Here is a 20,187-nt window from a genome sequence, read left to right on the forward strand (position 1 = left end):
GTTTGGTCCCCCAACTCCATGGACATATAAATTTAGAACCCTGTTAGTCCTTTTGTTCACCTCAAGACCCTTTGCATGCAAAACAGTATGGAGCTCAATGTACTCAAATTTGTTCATCAACTGATGAATACAGAAAAGGGAAATATCCAGAAAATAAGAGTATTATTCAGCAATGAAAATGAAGCACTGAAACATGTACAACATGGATACACCTTGAAAAAGAACTCAAAGCTACATAGTATATGAATCCTATTTATATGCAATGTACAGGCAAGCACACTCAGAAACAACCTACTGATGACCTGGGGCTGAAAGAAGGGGATGAGAACCACTTCCATGAAATTGCTTTAAAACTGGATTATAGAAATGGGTGTACTGCTGCCAGTTTACTGAAATAATGATCAAATTGTACACGCGGGCAAATTTTATATCATGTCAATTATACTTGAATAAAGCTATGGCAATTTTTATTTGGGGTTGGGAATGTAGCTTGGAGGTGGGGAAATTGATTGAAACATTCAAGGCCCAGGGCCGTCTGTAGCACGAAAAAAAAAAAAGTTTATACTTAGTATTTTTTCTATATGGATGTGCCATCAGTTTAATGTTAGGTATCTGTATTGTTGCTTCTTCCTCTCCCTTCCTATGTCTTGACATATTAGAGACTGAACCCAATAGTCCTACTACTGAGCTACATTCCAGACCTTTTTAAGATAAAACTTACTCTATAGTCCACTCAGGCCTTGAGCTTGTGGTACTCTGCCTCAGACTTCCTTATGCTAGGATTGCAGTAGCGTGGCTTAGCGTCCGGCGTCCGACCGTGGATAACGCTAGCATATCAAACAAGGCATCTGAACTCTTGGAATCGCCTGTACCACCATGAAGGCGGTGTCGGGCGGGTGAGCCACGCCCTAGGGGGTGTGACCACGTGGATCATCCTATCCACCAGTCAGAAGGAGGCGAGGGGCGGGAGCGTGGCGAATCCCGGTTGCGCCACTGCCGCCGGAAGCTCAACTTTTTTTTTTTTTTTTTGTCTGAGTTGGTCCAGTAAGCTGAAAGTTGTTTCTCTGAGGTGAAGGCCCACAAAAAATTTAAGGTCACTTTCTGAAGTCCGTCTCAGTTCTGCCCGGAGCAAGATCCATACCGACTTTTGTTTGAAGGTGGCTACTGGCCACAGACAATCTCTTCCGGAACGATCCGCGCGGACAGGCTGTTTCCGGGGGGTTGCCCGAGACTGGTGCCCTGTTGCGCCCCGCCCCTCGCACGGCCACGTCCTACCGGAGCTGCAGGGCTGGGCCGCCGATGGTGAGGGCTGTAGGGCTAGCCCTGAGGAGGGTCGGGGCCTTGGGGTAGTGGACGGTGGTGGGACTGGCCGGGCAGCGCCGCGCTTAGAGAGGCATGCGCCGGCAAGGCAGATGCAGAGTCCGGGGAGGGTCGCGCAGACTTTGGGTCAGCGGCGGCCAGCACTAGTCAGCTTTTCCTTCTACTGTCTCAGGCTGGAAGCCTGCCTCGCAGCTGGTGTCAGTACCGGCTTGGGAACGCAGGGGGTCCCTCTGCACCTCATGGGATGCGGTCGGCCCTGAGAGCGTGTGCTACTGCTGCTTGGGTCAGCTTGTTTGAAGCCTGCTCCTTTTGCAGTTGATGACGAACGTGAGTGACTTAGTGGCAAGTCGTTCAATCTGTGGGGGACTTATTATTTCGGTTTTGGTGCTCAGAGGTGTTTCACGGTGCTGCTGAACATGGACAGTAGAGCCAGTGCTAGAAAGCGCTAAGTGAACAGCTCACCACCTTTCCACAGGCGCTTTCTGAGTGTCTGTGGAAAGACAGGCCCTGCTTGTAACAGGTCTCAGGATATAGTAGTGTTGTGGTCTCTGTTCTCACTACTTTATAGTGAAGGTATACTGACAACTCAAAACAAAAAAATTGTTGAGAGGACTAGCTTTGTCAGGCCTGCGGAAGAGGTGACTTTTGACCCAAAGCAGGCCTCTATGACAAGAAGCGTCTGTGCAAAATTGTTGAGAGTAATGTCGCAGCAGAGTGAGCAAGAAGTATAGAGACCCAGCTGAGCATGGTGGTGCACACCTTTAATCCCAGCACTCAGGAGGCAGAGGCAGGCAGATCTCTGTGAGTTTGAGGCCAGCCTGGTCTACAAAGAGCATTACAGGACAGCCAGGGCTCTTACACGGAGAAACTGTCAAACAAACAAACAAACAATAAGTGTAGAGACCCTATGGAGAGTCAGCTGTACATCTGAGTGCATAATGTAGCCAGGTAAGGGAAAAAGGCACAGAATTAAGGGGTGTAGACATAAGCAGGAACCACATAAAAGTGATCTCTGGGTTAGGCTAAGAGCTTTGTATTTTATTGTCATTGGGACACTGTAAACCATTTACAGATGCCTCATGGCCTTTTCTTTTATAATCCTTTGGTAGCTCTCAGCTACAGTATACCTTGAATGGAAAGAAAAGGGAAAAGCTGGATGTAGTTGCACATGTCTGAAATACCAGCTCTTGGGAAGCCAAGACAGGAAGACCTCCACCAGCTTGAGGCCCAGGCTACATAGTAAGATTCTGTTTCAAAATCCAAAAGCAGATTGGCAAGATGGTTCAGTGGTTAAAGGTTCTAGAGTCTGATAACATGAGTTCTATGGAAGCCCCATGGTGGAAGGAAAGAACCCATTCTCATAAATTGTTCTCTGACCTCCACACATCTGTGCCTTATGAACACGGACATGATTTGGGGCGGGGGGGGGGGGGGATCCTATCTCCTCCCTATTCCCCAGAAAAGAAAAGAAGCAGAAGAAATGAAAGTTATCTGTTGTTATTCAGATTTAAAAGTAGCTGAGTTTTGGCCAATTCCCTTAAATAGTGTTATTTTCTCAGTGAGAATATAACTTCAATTTGGCTTTCACTATCAATTTTGAACAGCTGTTGAAAGAAATAATTATACCTGTTTATCCAGGGCATGAACAAATCCTGTATCTTACTGTTGTCCATCCTAGCAAAAAAATTGTATTCATTTTCTTAATGTTTTTGTTGATGAGAAAATAAGCTAAGAGTGGCTCAGAAATCAGTTTAACAAGATCTCTTACAGCCAAGTGGAAGAACAGTCAGGATTTGAGGCAAACATATTTAACTCAAAACCTGTCACTTCTTGTCCTTGCTGTACCTGAGGCTGGCCTTTGGTTTTTACTTATACAGAGTGCTATTTGCTATTATTTGATAGTGTATATCATCAACTAGACATCTTCGGGGAGCCCTGATTTCTCTTTGGCTATACTTCTGTCTAATTGATGATAACCTCAGTAATAGGGTAGCTATTGTTTGTGGACCAAGTTCATGGACTTTAAATGGGAAAAGCTCGAAGACCTGTTGCATCTGAGATTTCAGTCTCTCAATGTGAAGTCTAGGTGAACTGCTGAAGTTAGGTATATCTTGGGACTTTCTCGGTGATGGCTTTGTTCTGCCATCTAGAAATGGGAGTGCAAGTGGTTAAAAATGAAACTGTGTACTGAACGAAATTATACAGGACTGTATCCTGGCATTCAAAAGATAGAATCAGGAGGATCCAAATGAGTTGGAGACTATCCTGGCCTGTATATTGAGCCTTTGTCTTAAAAAAAATCCCAAACCAAAACCAAACAAGTTGAGCTAGCTAAGTTAGCTCCGTCAGTAAAGAGCTTGCTCTTCAAGCACGAGGACCTGATTTTGATGCCCATGTAAGAAAGCCAGGTGTGGTCATGTACACTTGTAACTCCAACCCTGGGGAGATGGGAACAGGCAGATCCCGGGTCTCACTGGCCAGCCAGCATATTTGTATTGATGAACTCCAGGTCAGTGAGAGAGTCTGTCTCAAAAAAACAAGTTGAATGGCATCTGAAGGTGTGCACATACATATGCACAAAAAGAACCAAATTTACCGAACAGCTGAAGAAGAACAAAAGGATAACTATGAGAATCAACTCTTTGTTTAAAAAAAAAAAAAAAAAAACAAAACAAAACCATAGAAATGTATATATTACTGAAAACAGCTTTTTTGTGTCTCTCCCTACCCCTGCCCCAGCTGTTTCTTCTTCTTCCCTGGTGCCCAGAGATTTGCCCTTGTCAGCAGTCTGAGGTAATGAGACCCTGTATGAATGAGTCATGCTTAACAAAATTCAAAGGAGACAGTAAATGTCAGTTTATTACCCTTCAGGAAGCCTGGCTCCTGGCACAGTCCAGAAATTTTGTCTGTAGATCCACTTAAGGAGGAGCTAGCTGACTGTGAACAGGAGCCATCTAAGTGAGTTAACCAGAGTCAATTGTAGTTGGGGTCTTCTGTTCTGGAAGGCTGTACCATTCTATCTCTGAAAGGAGGATGGACTGCTTAGGAATCAGTTTTCTTGCTCAGCACAAAATCAGAGTAAGGAGGATAAAGAGGGGAATATGTGATGGTTTCTAGTTTGTGACAACCTGATACATCTGCCACCAAATTACATAATCAGTGGAACTTAATATTCTTGGCTAATGTTTGTCTTTATGGATAGTCCTAAGTTATGGGCATTGTCACTGTTTGCCTCTGAGCATATTATCTCTGGGACTTCTTAGTTGCCCTCCTTTTTTGTATTTGTCCTATTTTAGAGTTATACTAGTCATTCGCTATGTTGCTAGGCTGAGCTGACCATATCATTGGTGAGTTCCCTCATTCACAGGTGGTCATCAGTCACAGAAAACAGATGGAGTCAGAGGACATGTGTCTGCAGTGACAGGCGTCAGTATGCTAGCCCTACTGTTGAACTGGTATCACACCTTGTTAGTGAGGCTTCTTACCTGTAATTTTTCAACGTGAATTTTTTGGTTTTTGTTTGTTTTGTTTTATTTTTGAGACAGGGTCTCAACTTTAGCCCAGGCTTGCTTGAAACTCACTATGTAGACCAGATTGTCTTCAAACTCTGAGATCCACCTGACTTCCTCTGAGTGCTATAATTAAAGGCATATGCCACCACATTCCACTGCAGTGTGATTTGTGAGCTTGGGATGTAGGTTATTTTGCTATGAAACATGTTAAGCATAGAACAGAAAGAATAATATGGAACTTATTCTGAAGAACATAGATACCAACATTCCTACAGTATGCCTAGAAGCTCATATTTAAATCTTACCTTTAGATAAGGAATAAGTATCCTCAGCACACTTCAAAGTTGGTAACTAATTGCCAGATTTAAGGTGAAGTTATATTTTCCTAAACTTAGTCTACCATATTGGGTCAGAAGACTACTGATCATCCTAATGGGGAAAAGTGGATGGTCACCTGCCGTAAGAGCCCCCTCTGCCCATATTCTAAGTTAGCTACCTTTCTGTGTGTCCTTAGATCTCTCTTTTGGATCTCCTCATCTAGCATATTATTACCTCATCCTTTGGCAACTGTTTCTTTAATTTTCACTCCTTTAGATCTGAGTTGCATAGCTTACAGGGGTAGAATTGCCTAGTAGAAGCTTTGGCCTTGGGCATGGCCATTCCAGGTGTTTTATGAGCTGCTAGGTCTGTCTAGTTTATAAGCTGCTGGCCACAAATGCTTATTTAAATTCAGATTAACTTAAATAAAATTTAAAGTTCAGTTTCTTAGCACATGTTCAACTACAACAGACTACAAGCTCTTTTTAAAAACCTTGGAAAATCATTCGTGGTAGAACTTCCTGTAACTAGCACCAGGAGAGACACTCAGTTCCTTAGGAAAGGGCTAAGGTGTGGCTGGTTTGATATTTTACCCTCAAAACCTAGGATATTTTGGGTGCTCAAGGATTGTTCGTGGTGTGGAAATCTGTGTTTGTTTTCTATACAAATTGGAAGCCTTGTAACTGTTACTTGAAGTCTAACAAATTATGTTTCATAATGGATTTTTTTTTCTTCCTCTTATCAGGAATCATGGTATTACTTGGTTTGACTTCAAGCCATTTGTGAGACATTAAGCCCTGAAAATGGAAAACAGAGTAGGATCCTTCTTAGAAGCTCTGTGCTGTTGCTGATGGCAGAAACCAAACCTAATCCAGAGTCACTTCTAGCTCCTCAGAGTCTTTTTAGTCTGGGCTACCTTGACCATGGATGGTGCGTCAACTAAACAGGATGGCGTTTGGGAAGACAAGTCCAGCAGTGATATTTCTACTTGCCCTGAAGCCTCACTGGAGACATTGGGCTCACTGACACTACCGTCTGACCAACCAAACAGAGCTCAATGTAAGTCAACAGGTCATTCTATACCCTAGCATTTCATTTTCAAGATGTGGTCAGCTGGTGTTTTGGAGGGGGGCATGAACTTTTCATTCTCTTAGAGTATTTTAGTTATCTTACAGATATCTTCATTTGGCATTAACTTTAGATCAAGCACGAATTATTGTTAGTGCTTGAAATTCTAACTTTCTGGTTGACCGGGTGCCAAAGTTTCAATAACTGGAACTGATTAGTGGTCTAGGATTCCTGAATCATGTTTCTCTGTTAGCTGCTGGGTTGTGTGTACATCAGTAGTAACTCAGTTGACTCTCATACCCCATGTAGTCAGGAACTAGCAATGCAATATGCAGTTTTAAAAGATAGATTACTATGCACTGGTTCTCTAACAGAAATTGCACTGTAGATCTTATAAAATGATGTTCAAGAAGTTAACATGCAGTGGGTGAGGCAGGTACTGGTATTAATGCCCGAGACAGTGGATTCTTGCATGGAACCATGTCTTAGATTTACCACTCAGGAAGATTGATGGTGCCTATGCAAAGGGTAGTTGTAAATGTTAAGTGATGTGTGTAACCACTTAGATCTACCACTCAGGAAGATTCATGGAACCTATGTATAGGGTAGTTGTGAGGGTTAAAAGGAGTGATGTATATAATGTGCCAAAAGAGGTGGAATGTAGTTCAGTGGTAGAATGCTTCTCTGACATGTGTGAAGCCCTGATTCAATCTCTTCTGCCTAGTGAACATCCAGTAAGTGGATGTAGCCATTTTTATCTACTAATCATGATGATGTATATATTTAAACTTGTATTTGGAAACATACATACTGGATTTTGTTGCTTTTAGATTTTGTTTAAGGTATAATGTGTTTTTCAAAACTCACTTTGTTTAGCAATCTACATATCAAAAAGTGGTATTAGCCACTTGTAACTTGTATCTGAAATGCAGAATTCCCTGCAGCCTTTAATAAAGGGTGACAGAGTGGGTCCAGAATCCCTGTACTCTTTAATAAAGCTGACAGTGTGGGGCCATCTTGTGTCCTACAGCAAACATGTCTTGGGCATTGAGGATTTTTGTGCTCTACTTCCTATTTTTGGCTTTCTTTTTCAAGGAGGCATGCCAGTGAGTAGCAAGAACTTTTATTTGTAAATAACAACCCTGTTTTTACTTGGCTTGAGCAAAAATAAAAAGCAGGGGGTATTTCCTACATGCCCTTGGGATATATCTTGGTACCCATTGATATTAGTGCCTATGAGATCTTAGGTCATTGAGCCTGAGAATTACTTAGGATGGACGCTACCTACCTCCTTACTGATACATGGTTTACCTACCAGGGGAAGGGAGAAGAAAGTCTAAATTTGACTAAATTTTGAGAAGCTTTTATCTTTTGAGGAAGAACTATGTTTTAGTTCTTTGTATAGTAATGGCAGTGAGTGAGGCTGAGTTTGGACCATGAGCAGAGTCCCTGTGGGTAAACTTAGGTTTTAAAATTTTTAGTGCTTTTGAGATACAGTCTCTTGGAGCCAGGCTGTCCTCAAACCTGCTATATAGTTAAGGATGATCATGAACTCTTGACCTTCCTGCTTATACCTCCTAAATGCTGGGATTATAGGCCTGAACAGCCACACCTGGCTTGTGAATAGAGTTTTTATAATACCTAACCCTTACTCATGAAGCCAAAACAAAGTTTGGAATCTGTTCACCTTTGCAGAATCACTCTGATTTGATTATCTTCCTCTTTGGAGAACATATTCTCAATTTACTTTGAAATCAGCCCTTGAAAATGTGAGCGTGGACTCTGATTAGCCCTACTATCATCTGTACATGTTTAAAAAATTCTCAGCTTTATTTTAAGCCTATGCCCCCCCCAAGCTCACACACACAACCACACACACACACATACACACTTAAAAAAATAGACTTTCAAAGTTGTTTTTTTTCTTTAATTTTTTGTATTTAAGTGGGGAGGAAACATGAATTAAATACCATAGTCATAGTGTGGAGGGTGAGAACTTAAGACTTTGCTCCAAGTCTCCCTGCCCCAAGACAGGTATGGGACCTGTTTCCTGAGAGTCAGAGAAAACAACTTATAAAATATGGAGATGCTATGCTCATGGGACTTACATATAGCTGTGTGTCTGGAAATGACTTAAACTTTTTCAGATACTGTCTAACTCGCTTTCTCTCTCTTTCCAGATGCCAGTGTTGAGGTAAACAACAGAGTTTTTAGGGAAGGAGGAAGCCCAGATAGATCCAGCCAGGAGGCCCTCTGTCAGAACGGGCAGTTCCCAGACCCTCCGTTGTCTCTTGATCCCACAGCAAGCCCAGTGGGACCTGATGCCTCTGCAGGTGTGGATGGTTTCCATGACAACCTAAGGAAGTCTCAGGGAACTAGTGCTGAGGGCAGTGTTAGAAAAGAAGCTTTGCAGTCTCTCAGACTCAGTCTTCCCATGCAAGAAACGCAACTGTGTAAGCATCCATTCCCTCTGGACTCTTCCCACCCCTTGCTATCAGCGTCTTCTACTTGGAATCAGTGCCTGACTGCTCCTGTGTGAGCAGTCCTCACTTGTCCTGTCTTATCTTAGTACTCAATGGGGGAGGCAGAGGGATGCATCTTAATGATGTAGCTTCCCTTTAAAGAGTATAAGTACATCTGGATGTTGGAACTTTCTTCCATCCAGTACTAGCACCGGCATTAGACTCCTTGACAAAGATGCCTCACATGTCATTCTTCATGGGTGGCCAGCAAACAGGCAAGGGTTTAGTCTTAAGTTGGTAAACCAGATTTTCACAAGATCCTTTGCATGCTTATATAAACATAGCCAGACTTCATCATTGTCTTTAAAAGTGAAGTTTATATGCCTGTAATTAGCTACTTGTGAAAGACTAAGGCAGGGGGATTGAAAATTGAGGCCAGCCTGAGCAGCTTAGCAAGGCCCCTATAATCAAACAAAACAAAAGGAATCTTAGGGGCTTGAGAGATTGCTCAGCAATTAAGAGCATTTATTGCTGTTGCAAAGGACCCAGATTTGCTTCCCAGCACCCACATCAGGCAGCTTAGTAATCCCAGCTCCAGGGGATCTGATGCCTCTTCTCACATTTGTGGTTATCTGCACTCAAAATCTCTCTTTCTCTCTCTCTCTCTCTCTCTCTCTCTCTCTCTCTCTCTCTCTCTCTCTAACACACACAGAAAATTAAAATAAAACTTTTTAAAAGGTAATTTTAAAGTAGGATTCTATTGTTTAAATAATTTTACACGATTAAAACATGTGGTTTTATCTTACGGAAATGAAATGGTTCCCCACTACCCAGGGCAGCTTGTGTTGGCTGCTCCCTGTTACCTGTTTCATTTCTTTTACTTTTTGCTCTCCTCCGCCCCCCCCCCCCCCTTTTTTTTTTGGTGACAGGTTTCTGTATATGGCCCTGGCTCTCCTGGAACTTTGTCTGTAGACCAGGCTGGCCTCAGAAATCAGAGATTCACCTGCCTCTGTCTCCAGACTGCTGAGATTAAAGGCATGCATGGACTATCACCACCTGCCTTTCCTGATACATTCTAATCCTCGGCTATAATGGGCAGTGTTACAGCTAGAATCTTGGTACATATGTCCTTGGGCCATTAAACTTGCTTCTCTGTGGATCAAGCAGGTGTTTAGTGTTGTCCCACATAGTCCTATTGCCAGTAACTGGTGAAGACACTTGCCCCCCCACTGCAATGTATAGACATTCTTTTTTCCTTTTTTTTTTTGGTTTTTCAAGACAGGGTTTTTCTGTGTAGCTTTGCACCTTTCCTGGAACTTGCTTTGGAGACCAGGCTGGCCTCAAACTCACAGAGATCTGCCTGGCTCTGCCTCCCGAGTGCTGGAATTAAAGGCGTGTGCCACCACCGCCCGGCCCTTTTTTTTTTGTATGTGTGTGTTACTGTTATTCTGGAGGGTGGGGTGGGATATTGTTTTTTGTTGGTGATGTTTTTTTGTTTGTTTTTGGAGTTTTTGTTTTGTTTGTTTTTTGTTTTTTTTCTGAGAGTCTTTGGCCTAGAGTTTGTGATTCTCCAGCCTCAGTCTCTTAACTACTGGGATTGCGTCCACTTTTGTTCTTTCGTTGTGTTGTTTTGTTTTTGAGAGTTTCGCTATGCAGCCCTAACCGACCTAGAAGTATCTATGAAGATGAGAGTGGCCTCAAACTCACAGAGATCCATCCACCTGCCTCTGGCTCCCAAGCACTGAAATGAACTCACTTTTGTTAGTTTTCCAGATGAGGTCTGTGTTCCTAGGTTAGCCTCTGTTTCTTTGTTTGTTTTTGTTTTGTCTTTTTTTTCCGAGACAGGGTTTCTCTGTGTAGCTTTGTGCCTTTTCCTGGAACTCACTTGGTAGCCCAGGCTGGCCTCAAACTCACAGAGATCCGCCTGGCTCTGCCTCCCGAGTGCTGGGATTAAAGGCATGCGCCACCACCACCCAGCTGTCTTGTTTTTTTTGAAACAGGGTTTCTCTGTGTAGCCCTGGCTGTTCTATCCTGTTATAGACCAGGCTGGCCTCAAACTCACAAAGATCTGCCTGCCTCTGCCTCCTAAATTCTGGGATTAAAGTTGTACACCACTGCCTGCCTTTAGCATCCTCTTCTTAAACTCAATTAATCCTTCTACTCCAGCTTTCCAAGGAGTTTGAGATCACAGGCATGTACCACCATACCCATGCTTCATTATTTTTAATACATGATGGTGAGGTTGATTCATTGTTTTACTTCAATTACCGGAGGATTTGAGCATCCTTTTATCTGTTGGACATTGGTACATTCTTTTTTAAATTGTCACTGTCATGTTTGGAGTTATTTGCTTTTTTCTTCACTGGCATTTTGTCACTGCTGTGACATCTGAATGTGACAATCTGAAAATGTGCCAGCATTTAAGATGTAGGTAGGCAATAGCTCAGTGAATAAAGATGCAAAGCCTGGGCTGGAGAGATGGCTCAGTGGTTAAGAGCACTGACTGCTCTTCCAGAGGTCCTGAGTTCAATTCCCAGCAACCACATGGTGGCTCACAACCACCTGCAATTAGATCTGGTGCCCTCTTCTGGCCTGTAGTGATACATGCAGGCAGAACACTGTATACATAATAAATAAAATAATTTAAAGAAAAACAAAAAAAACAAAAAAAAACAAAAAAAAAAAAAGATGCAAAGCCTGATGACCTGAGTTTGATTCCCCAGAATCCATGTAAAGGTGGAAGGGGAGGACCAACTCTACAAAGTTGTCCTCTGGCCTCTTCACTCATGCCATAACATATACTTGCCCATACACATAGAGAATAAAAATAATTAATAAATTTAAGGTCTGATGAGATGGCACAACTGGTAAAGGCATTTGCCATCAATCCCGAGGACTTGAGGTCAATTCCCAGGACCCACATGATGGAAAGAGAAATGACTCATGCAAGTTGTTCCTGGTCCTCACAAGCATGCCCTGGAACTTGCACATTCCAACCTCTCCAATAAATAAATAAACAAATAAATAAAATTACACATTTTTAAAATGAGCTTACATATTTGATCTTACCTCCCCAGGAACTTGCACGTTCCCACCTCTCCAATAAATAAACAAATAAATAAACAAACAAATACAATTACACATTTTTAAAATGAGCTTATATATTTGATCTTACCTCTCCAGGAACTTGCACATTCCCACCTCTCCAATAAATAAACAAACAAAGTTATACATTTTTAAAATGAGCTTACAGATTTGATCTTACCTCCCCAGTTCTAGGGAGTTCCCACCTAGTAACAATGTATGGATCTGTTCTTATTGTCATCCAGACCTAGAGCTCTATCTTACACAGCTTGTCATGGAGCTTTAATGTTATTTAAACCCAGGTCTGTTTGCTGATTTGTGGCATCTGTGCAATGGCCAGAACCCTTGAATTTGTCATGCATGTGGCCAAGCCACTTGAACTACAGTAGCTCTGTGAAAAGTCAGTGCACAGATTGCTAACCACAGTGGTGAGTTCCTAATGAATTTGGTAGCTCTCCATGTTTTACAGACTTTTTTTTTTTTTAATATCTCTTTAAAAAAAATGTTGCTTCTTCAGAATTCATGTCTGAAGAGGGTGATGTATATCAAAGATTGTTAAAATATTGCATTTTTCCTCTTTTTTGACCTCTTAGCCCTCTGCTGATGTTTCAGACACATCTTCGGTTAGTAAGATTAAACCACAAACCCAGTCCTGGTGAGGGTGACTGTCTTGGTTTTGCAACTGCGATAACTTTAGGTTACTCACCCCCTAAAAGGTTGGGTTTTAAATATTTTTACATCATTTTTTGATTTAAAAGTTTCCATTTGTGCTTACTGTCTTTGAGTATGAGTTCTGGATTTGAGCTTATTTGTCAGGAAGTCGGTGTAGCCTGCCCTTGGCCCTCAAAGGCAGAGCCTTTTAGGTCTTCACTCTGCACTACATGCTGCAGCAAAACTAATCAGTCATTTTGTTTATTAAATAGACAGTGTTTCAGTAAATACAGTTAAATATGCTCTTGATTTTTATATGGTGTTACTATAGCAATTGAGGACATCTGAGAATGTAACCTCATAAGGATATTTATTTTTTGCTATGAGAAGAGGCCCATCATGGTACTGTATCACTTATAAGGCAGATCTTATCTGTATGAAGTGGCTGTGGTTCTCAGTTTTGTCTCACTCTGGAAATTGTCATGGGATATAGGTGGCTGTGTGTGGTTTACAAGCTAAAACATACTGGTGATTAAATTTAAAACAACCAATCTGTTTTCTGTGCCTGCTCCCTATCAACCTCTCAGTGGTCACTTCCCTTGCAGGCTCCACTGCCTCTTCATTGCCCTTGGAAAAGGAGGAGCAGGTCCGACTGCAGGCCCGGAAGCGCCTGGAAGAACAACTGATACAATACCGAGTAAAGCGCCAGCAGGAGAGGGTGAGTCTCCGGGATCTGTATGAGTTATGAGCAAGTCTGAGTTCTACAAATACTGTCCTTGTTTATTTCAGGATTGTGTAGTCCACATCTGAGTTGTCCAGTTTTTCCACCTCTCACCCTTTGCCTTTATGTTCTTTCCTAGCAGTTATTGTTCACATGCTGAACTGCAGCGTTTGGGATGGTTGTCATCCTCCCCATGTCCCTGCCCTGGGATTACATTAATTTGCTAGAATGACAGGATTGAAATTTTCCTATAACAGAAAGTTATGCTGGGGCTGGAGAGATAGCTCAGTGGTTAACAGCACTTGCTCTTCCAGAAGATCTGGGTTTGATTCCCAGCACCCACATGACAGTTCACAATCCTCAATAACTTCAGATCCAAGGCATCCGACACCCTCTTCTAGCCTCCAAGGGCACTAGGCATACACACAGTACACAGATAGGCATGTAGGCAAAACACTTATACACATAAAATAAGAAGAATTTTTAAAGAAAGTTATGTTGACATACATAGATGGAATTTTTCATTTATCTCAAATATCAATCACTTAGTCATTTTGGAATTTCTAGCTATTATAATGATGTAAAAGATAGAAACACTAACAAACAGAGGAATTGGTGTTATTTGTGGGTTGATGCCTTGGAAGACTGAAAAATCAACTGAAAACCATTACTAGGTGTAATTTTGTTTTAGGGAATTGTCTGTTTATTATTCTAGTTATTAATGGGAAAAATCAGTAATTATCCTGCCATTTGGAAAAGATAATTTGCAATAACAATAAAAATGGTAAAAATAGCTGGGAATTAAAATGATAATAAACAGTGTTTAAAATGGAGCAAGAGTTCCACATAGTTTGGTCTTGTGGCACAGTTATAATCCTAGTACCAAGATGGAGGCAGGGGGATCACAAGTTCTTGATCAGCCTGGACTGTGAGATCCTGTGGCAACATCCTTCTCACCCCACAAGAAAAGGTATGTCTTTGCTGAGGTGTATGTAAGCAGATACGAATAAAGATGCTCATTACCTCTTGAATAATTTCAAAACTAAAGTAGATCTAATTCAACAGGACTTTTTAGAAATGTTTTTTCTATATCTGAGAAGCTAACCAGAACAATAGCCAGGAAAGTTTTGCTAAGAAAGTTCGATGAGCAAGATTTGTTGTGACTCGCTTTAAAATGTTTTAAAGTGAAGGCTATTAAAAGGTGTGCTTCAGGCCCAGGGATGGTCAAGTCTGGTCACTCAATGCAACCTGAGTGGTAAGAGGCAGAATCAGAAGATCTGCTGCACCCAACATTCTAAGGGCCTGGCAGACTGCCGTTGCTAGACAGAATGTTCATCTGTGCATGCTTTCTGGATGACAGTTTTAGAATACTGCTTGCTAATCTTAATCATATTTTTGTACTTTTGTTTGCTTCTCAGTCCAGTCAACCTACAACAAAAATGAAACTTTTTAGTACACTTGATCCTGAGCTCATGTTAAATCCAGAAAACTTGCCAAGAGCCAGTACTGTAGCTGTGACAAAAGAGTATTCCTTCCTGCGTACCAGTGTTCCTCGAGGGCCCAAGGTAGGCAGCTTAGGGCTGCTGGCACATTCTAAGGAGAAAAAGAGTTCCAAGTCAAGCAAGATTCGGTCTCTGGCTGACTATAGAACTGAAGATTCAAGTAACTCTGGAGGCCTTGGTTCCACTGCTGATGCTGTTGGAGGTTCCCTGAAACAGAGTGGAAGCAGCACGTCAGTTGTATCTGAGGTTAGCCCATCATCTGAGACTGATAACCGTGTAGAGAGTGCCTCACTGACTGGGGATAGTGTGTCGGAGGCTGATGGAAACGAAAGTGACAGTTCCTCACACAGCAGCTTCTCTGCAAGAGGGGCCTGTGGTGCCCTGGTTAATGTGGGCACACCAGGAGCAGCTTATATGGTTGATGGCCAGGAGATTTCTGCTGAGGCTATGGGCCAGTTTCCTTCCATTAAAGATGTACTACAGGCTGCAGCAGCCCAGCACCAGGATCAGAACCAGGAAGTCAACGGGGAGGTGCAGAGCCGCAGAGACAGCATCTGCAGCAGGTAAGGCAGTGGACTTGACTCTGGACTCTGAACAGCTGTTGTGCCATGTGTTTTTGCTAATGCCGCCCAATCTTCACATTAGCTTTTCACCTACACACAGCTCTACCACTTTATAAGTAGAGTTAGATCTAAACCATTATAAAGAGCATCCATTTTCTCAGTTTACATAGACCTATCTCTTAAGACTTCCCAGGTGCTTACAAACTCCTGTTTCCAGAGCATGAAAGTAAGATTCAGTTCACTGCTAAAGGCTTTTTACTTGTATATTGGGTGTTTGTGGTGCATACTCATGATCCAAGCACTTAGGGGGCTGAGGCAGGAGAATCATAAGTTCAGGGTCAGTCTATACTACATAGGGAGTTTCAGGTCCCTATGAGGACCTGTGTATTTAGAGGACCTGTGTATTTCCTACAAAATAGAAGGACTCTATCTTTTAAAAAAAGCAAAAACAAAATAAAAAGATCCAAAAAACAAAACAGGAGGAACAGAAGGGATGTGTAGAAATTGGACAATATAAAGAAGGATAAAGAATTAACAGCTATCCTGTTCTCATCTTCTGACTTTATACTTCTGACCCCTAGTGTGTCCATGGAGAGCTCTCTTGCTGAAACACAGGATGAAATGTTGCAGGTTCTTAAAGAAAAAATGAGACTTGAAGGACAACTGGAGGCTTTGTCATTAGAAGCCAGTCAGGTAAGGAGTGTTTGACTGTTGCTTAATGAGCCAAATCTTTGAAAAGATTGCTGTGCATAATTTTATAGATACCCTTAAGTGTAATTCATCAGCCAAGTTGTCCATGTTACTCATTTTGTCTGCAGGGTGTGTTGGTCTCATACAAAGTTGTGTTAGTTTATTTATGATTCACTCTTTCCCTTTGTCTTCATCAGAATTTGCCAAGAGCATGTCCTAAATATACCTGAGACTCTGTAATAGTTAATTTCTCCTGGTGGCTTTTCATTTCTCTGATAGAGTAAAAGTTTCATTTTGACCCCATTAGTACTTTTTACAGTTCTGCATTTACTTTTTAATAGTTTTTTTTCCAATTCTTAAAGATTATTATATTTACTTATTTATTTGTGTTTGTGTATGCGGTAAGGGTAGATGTGCACATACTGTGGCATGTATGTGGAGAATAGACAACTTGCACGAGTTGGTTTGTTCTTTCTACCATATTGGTTTAGCGAATCAAACTAAGGGCATCATGCTTGGAAGCAAGTGACTTTACCTGCTAAGCTGTCTTGCTAGTCCAGGGTCTGCTTTGTCTGATACTAATTTACTATATCTTGTTTTCATTGTGGGGGGGGGTGGGATCTGGAGAAATGGATCAGTGGTTAAGAGTACTTACTGTTCTTCCAGAGGACCCAATGTTGTTTCATAGCATCCATTACAGGTGACTCACTGCTGCCTATAACTTCAGCTCTCGGGGATCTAGCATACCCTCTTCTGTCCTTTGTGGGTTCTCCCATGTGTATACACACATACACATACATAAAATTAATTTTTTAAAAAAATGATTTTCCATTCCTTAATTTTCAGGTTTTACTGTTTTATACAAAACTTTGTTTGTTTGTTTAGAGCCAATTCTCATGTGGCCCAGGCTGGCTTTGAACTTGCTATGGAGCTAAGGATAACCTTGAGCTCTTTATCTTCATTCCTGTACTTCTCAATGATTTGGATTACGGGCCTTTGCCACCATGCCTGGCTTGTTTTATATGTTTGCTTGTTTGTTTCTTAATAGCAGAGAACTAGATTTTTATCTTTCTGCCAACAGTTTAGACTGAGTCTGTTGAGGGGAGTTCAGCTTTATGTTTTGTGAGAGAGAACATACACACACACTGAGACAGCGAAGGCCTGACCTGAGGCTGTGAACACATACTACAGTGTGAGAAGCCATGTGTGGTGAGATGAAATTGCCTTGCTAAGTACATGTGTCATGCTAAAAATTCCTTAGGCAGAAGCCAGTTAGTTTAGTTATATATAAAACAGTCTTCCATGGTGATATCAGAGGTTTTAAGAGTAATTTTTGGTTGTACACAGTTTTCTCTTCTAACTCGGAATGTCACTGTTTGATCACCTACATTTATGTGTCCTCTGTGTACTCAGCCCTTAGGTTGGTCTAAGCACCTTCCCTTGCTTCTTTACTTGCTTTATTTTCTAATGTTTTTGTGAAGTGGGTCCTGTGAAACTCAAGCTACATGGATCTCTAGCAATTTTATGTGGATGCCAGTTATACTGGCTCTAAAGTCCTCTTGACCTGGAGTATAGGTCAGCGTTAGAGCATTTGCCTAGCATACATAAGTCCCTGGGGTCAATCCCTAATACTGCAAATAAATAAAATCTTGTTGAATTTTATTGATTTATTTCAGTTCCTTTGGAGTTTTTGTTCTGTTTGCTGAAAATGTTATCTTCACAATTTTCTTGAGTGTGTTGAGTTCCCTTACATATTCTTAGATAGGCTTGGGATGAGTAGAATGTGTTGATAGCTGGGTCTTTGTCTTTCATTTGTCTTTTTAATTTTTTATTTATCAAACCCCCTTTTGTGGTGCTAGGAACTGAATTCTGGTCCTGTTGCATGCTAACCAGGCACTCTACCACTGAGTAACACTCCCAGCCCTCACTTGTCTCATCACTGTTCTTTGCAGCTCCTGGGGCCTGTTTGCTCTCTATGCTCTGTCCTGTGGCATTGTTGTTGAACTACTCAGTGCCATTCTTGTATCTGTGTTATGGCTTACCCCTTGAATTTCTACAGTAGCAGTATTTTTTTGGAGATGTTTTGAGCCCATTTTCCTCATTAATCAGAATCTGACTGCTTTTATCTCTTAGGGATCCGCCAATTTGTTTGATATGGGGGACAGCTAACTGTCATGTTTAAGTGACTGGTTTTGGGATAGAGTGCTTTAAGTAAAACTCATTTTCCTCTGTCCCACTAATTGTAAATGTAATAAGTTTCAGCAGTCTTGTAAAAATAGTGGATAGAGCGACTTATTTTTCTGAATGCCATTATGGTCATTTGGGGGTATTTTCAGGCACTTCAAGAGAAAGCTGAGCTACAGGCCCAGCTTGCTGCCCTGAGCACAAGGCTGCAGGCACAGGTGGAACACAGCCACAGCAGCCAGCAGAAGCAGGACTCCCTTAGTTCTGAAGTGGACACTTTGAAGCAATCATGCTGGGATCTAGAGCGGGCCATGACTGACCTGCAGAACATGCTAGAAGCTAAAAATGCTAGCCTGGCATCCTCGAACAATGACCTGCAAGTGGCCGAGGAGCAGTATCAGAGACTGATGGCCAAAGTAGAGGACATGCAGAGAAACATCCTCAGCAAGGACAACACAGGTAAGGTCTGCAACCCAAATGTGATGTCTGGATCTCGTAACTGGTGTCATGAATCTTCAGGTTCATGTTAGCTTAACATTTAATACAGAGAGTCTCTACATTGCTAAAGTAAATAGAATTTTGGCTGAACTCTTAAGAGTCTATGCTTTTGCATAAAGTAGGTAATCTAATCTCAGAAATTGACTTTGGACCACTAGAAGTAATCCTTTCTACTCTTTTTCCCCCCTAAATCCAGTGTTTTGGGGGTAGTTGAGCTGTATGTTTATTCTACATTTATTCCTACTAATTTAAAATGTATCTTAAATATTTAAGAGTGATGCCTATGTTATTGATTAGTGACCCCTTGTTCAGTGTGTTGGTCTGTAACTTTCAGGGCTTACCTAGAGGTCATTCATAGAGATACCCTGCTTTCTGTCTTCACCTAAGTCAAACCTTGATACCAACAGACACTAAGAGAATATTATTTGAACAGGAGTTGCAAAGAAAGGGAGAAGTGGGGTCAGGAGATTGAAACCTCAGGACACAAAAAACACAGACTTCTTAGGTGAGGCTCTTGTCCAGTGCAGTGGAGGATCATGTCTGCAGTCTTTGTGTTTCAGCTGGGGCTTTGAGGCTATATGACCTAAGGAGAACAATGATAAGCTGCTATCCCAGAAGGTCAAACTGAGGCTCAAGGAGCCTTGGTGATATTTGGCTTTTGATTATCAGCCGTTTTCTGCTATGAGTTACTTGTGTGCTATTGTAGCTTTTCCATCATTTATTGGGCACCATTTCCCCTCTACTAAAGGAATATTTAGATAACCTGAGCTACCAGCTATGCACAGCAAGAACCGCAGTTCAAGCCTCCCTGTAATTACCGTCATTGGCAGTATCCAGCCAGGTCCATCCCCAGACAGAGGAAAGTACCTTATCAGACACCTCTGTACTCTCTTAAGCGTCCAGACTACCTGTTTGAGAAGGCCTGGCAGATGTGCCAATTATGCTTAACTTCCTCCTTTCCCAAATCTTACCTCCAGTTCCAGAGCTCTCTTTAACTATCACCAGAGGCATCTAGCTGTACACAAGTTGCCTAGTTACCGAGCACACTTTTTCCTACCCTGCAGAAAAACGGCAGATAGCTTGGACAGATAGGAGCCACAGGAAAAAAGAAGGAAGTTTTATTTTCTCCCATTGACCTAGCACCTTAGAGATTCTTAACATTTTCTACCAATCACATTTAAGATTATAGTTGAGCACATAAGATCCCTCTTCTTAGATATTACCTGAATTTAGCCTTTAGTCAATTCATTTCCCCATTGGTCACTTCCCTTTGGGATTGCAAATGATAATTAACTTCTCTATGTGATTCTTATTACCCCTCCGTTTGACCCTGGAACCCTGGTTTTGCACTGTCAAGGGATTACTGCTTGTAAGTGTATATATACTGGGACTCCCAGGGTACGGGAGGAAGAAGAAGATTTGGAAGAATAAATGACTGGACTAAGAGCTCTGTGTGCTGAGATTCTTTTTCCTGAAAATAGTCCTCGCCATTTGTGGTTCTCTCTCCTGAGCCCCTGGGATGTATAATATTAAGGCTGGTCCCTCTAATATTATACAAGAGCTAGCAGAATGGACTTGTGATGAGTTGCTTACTGTGCCTAGTACGGAAGTTCC

At 41.8% G+C, this 20,187-nt stretch overlaps 1 protein-coding gene across 4 annotated transcripts in view; it reads left to right on the forward strand.

The window, feature by feature from the left end:
* The first annotated feature begins 1,029 nt into the window (after positions 1–1,029).
* Golga3 (golgin A3) overlaps positions 1,030–20,187 on the forward strand; it is a 47,112-nt gene continuing 27,954 nt past the window's right edge. The window contains exons 1-7 of one of the 4 annotated variants that reach the window (XM_059249732.1): positions 1,030–1,302; positions 5,896–6,209; positions 8,399–8,671; positions 13,021–13,133; positions 14,555–15,201; positions 15,783–15,894; positions 18,228–18,534. In XM_059249732.1, coding sequence (XP_059105715.1) covers positions 6,074–6,209; positions 8,399–8,671; positions 13,021–13,133; positions 14,555–15,201; positions 15,783–15,894; positions 18,228–18,534 — 1,588 coding nt within the window. In that variant the 5' untranslated portion in view covers positions 1,030–1,302; positions 5,896–6,073. Of the gene's footprint in view, positions 1,303–1,447; positions 1,648–5,895; positions 6,210–8,398; positions 8,672–13,020; positions 13,134–14,554; positions 15,202–15,782; positions 15,895–18,227; positions 18,535–20,187 lie in introns of those variants that run through there. The other 3 variants (XM_059249734.1, XM_059249733.1, XM_059249735.1) reach the window with 3 other exon arrangements.

The sequence above is a fragment of the Peromyscus eremicus genome, chromosome 23 (assembly GCF_949786415.1).
Source record: "Peromyscus eremicus chromosome 23, PerEre_H2_v1, whole genome shotgun sequence".
NCBI lineage: Eukaryota > Metazoa > Chordata > Mammalia > Rodentia > Cricetidae > Peromyscus > Peromyscus eremicus.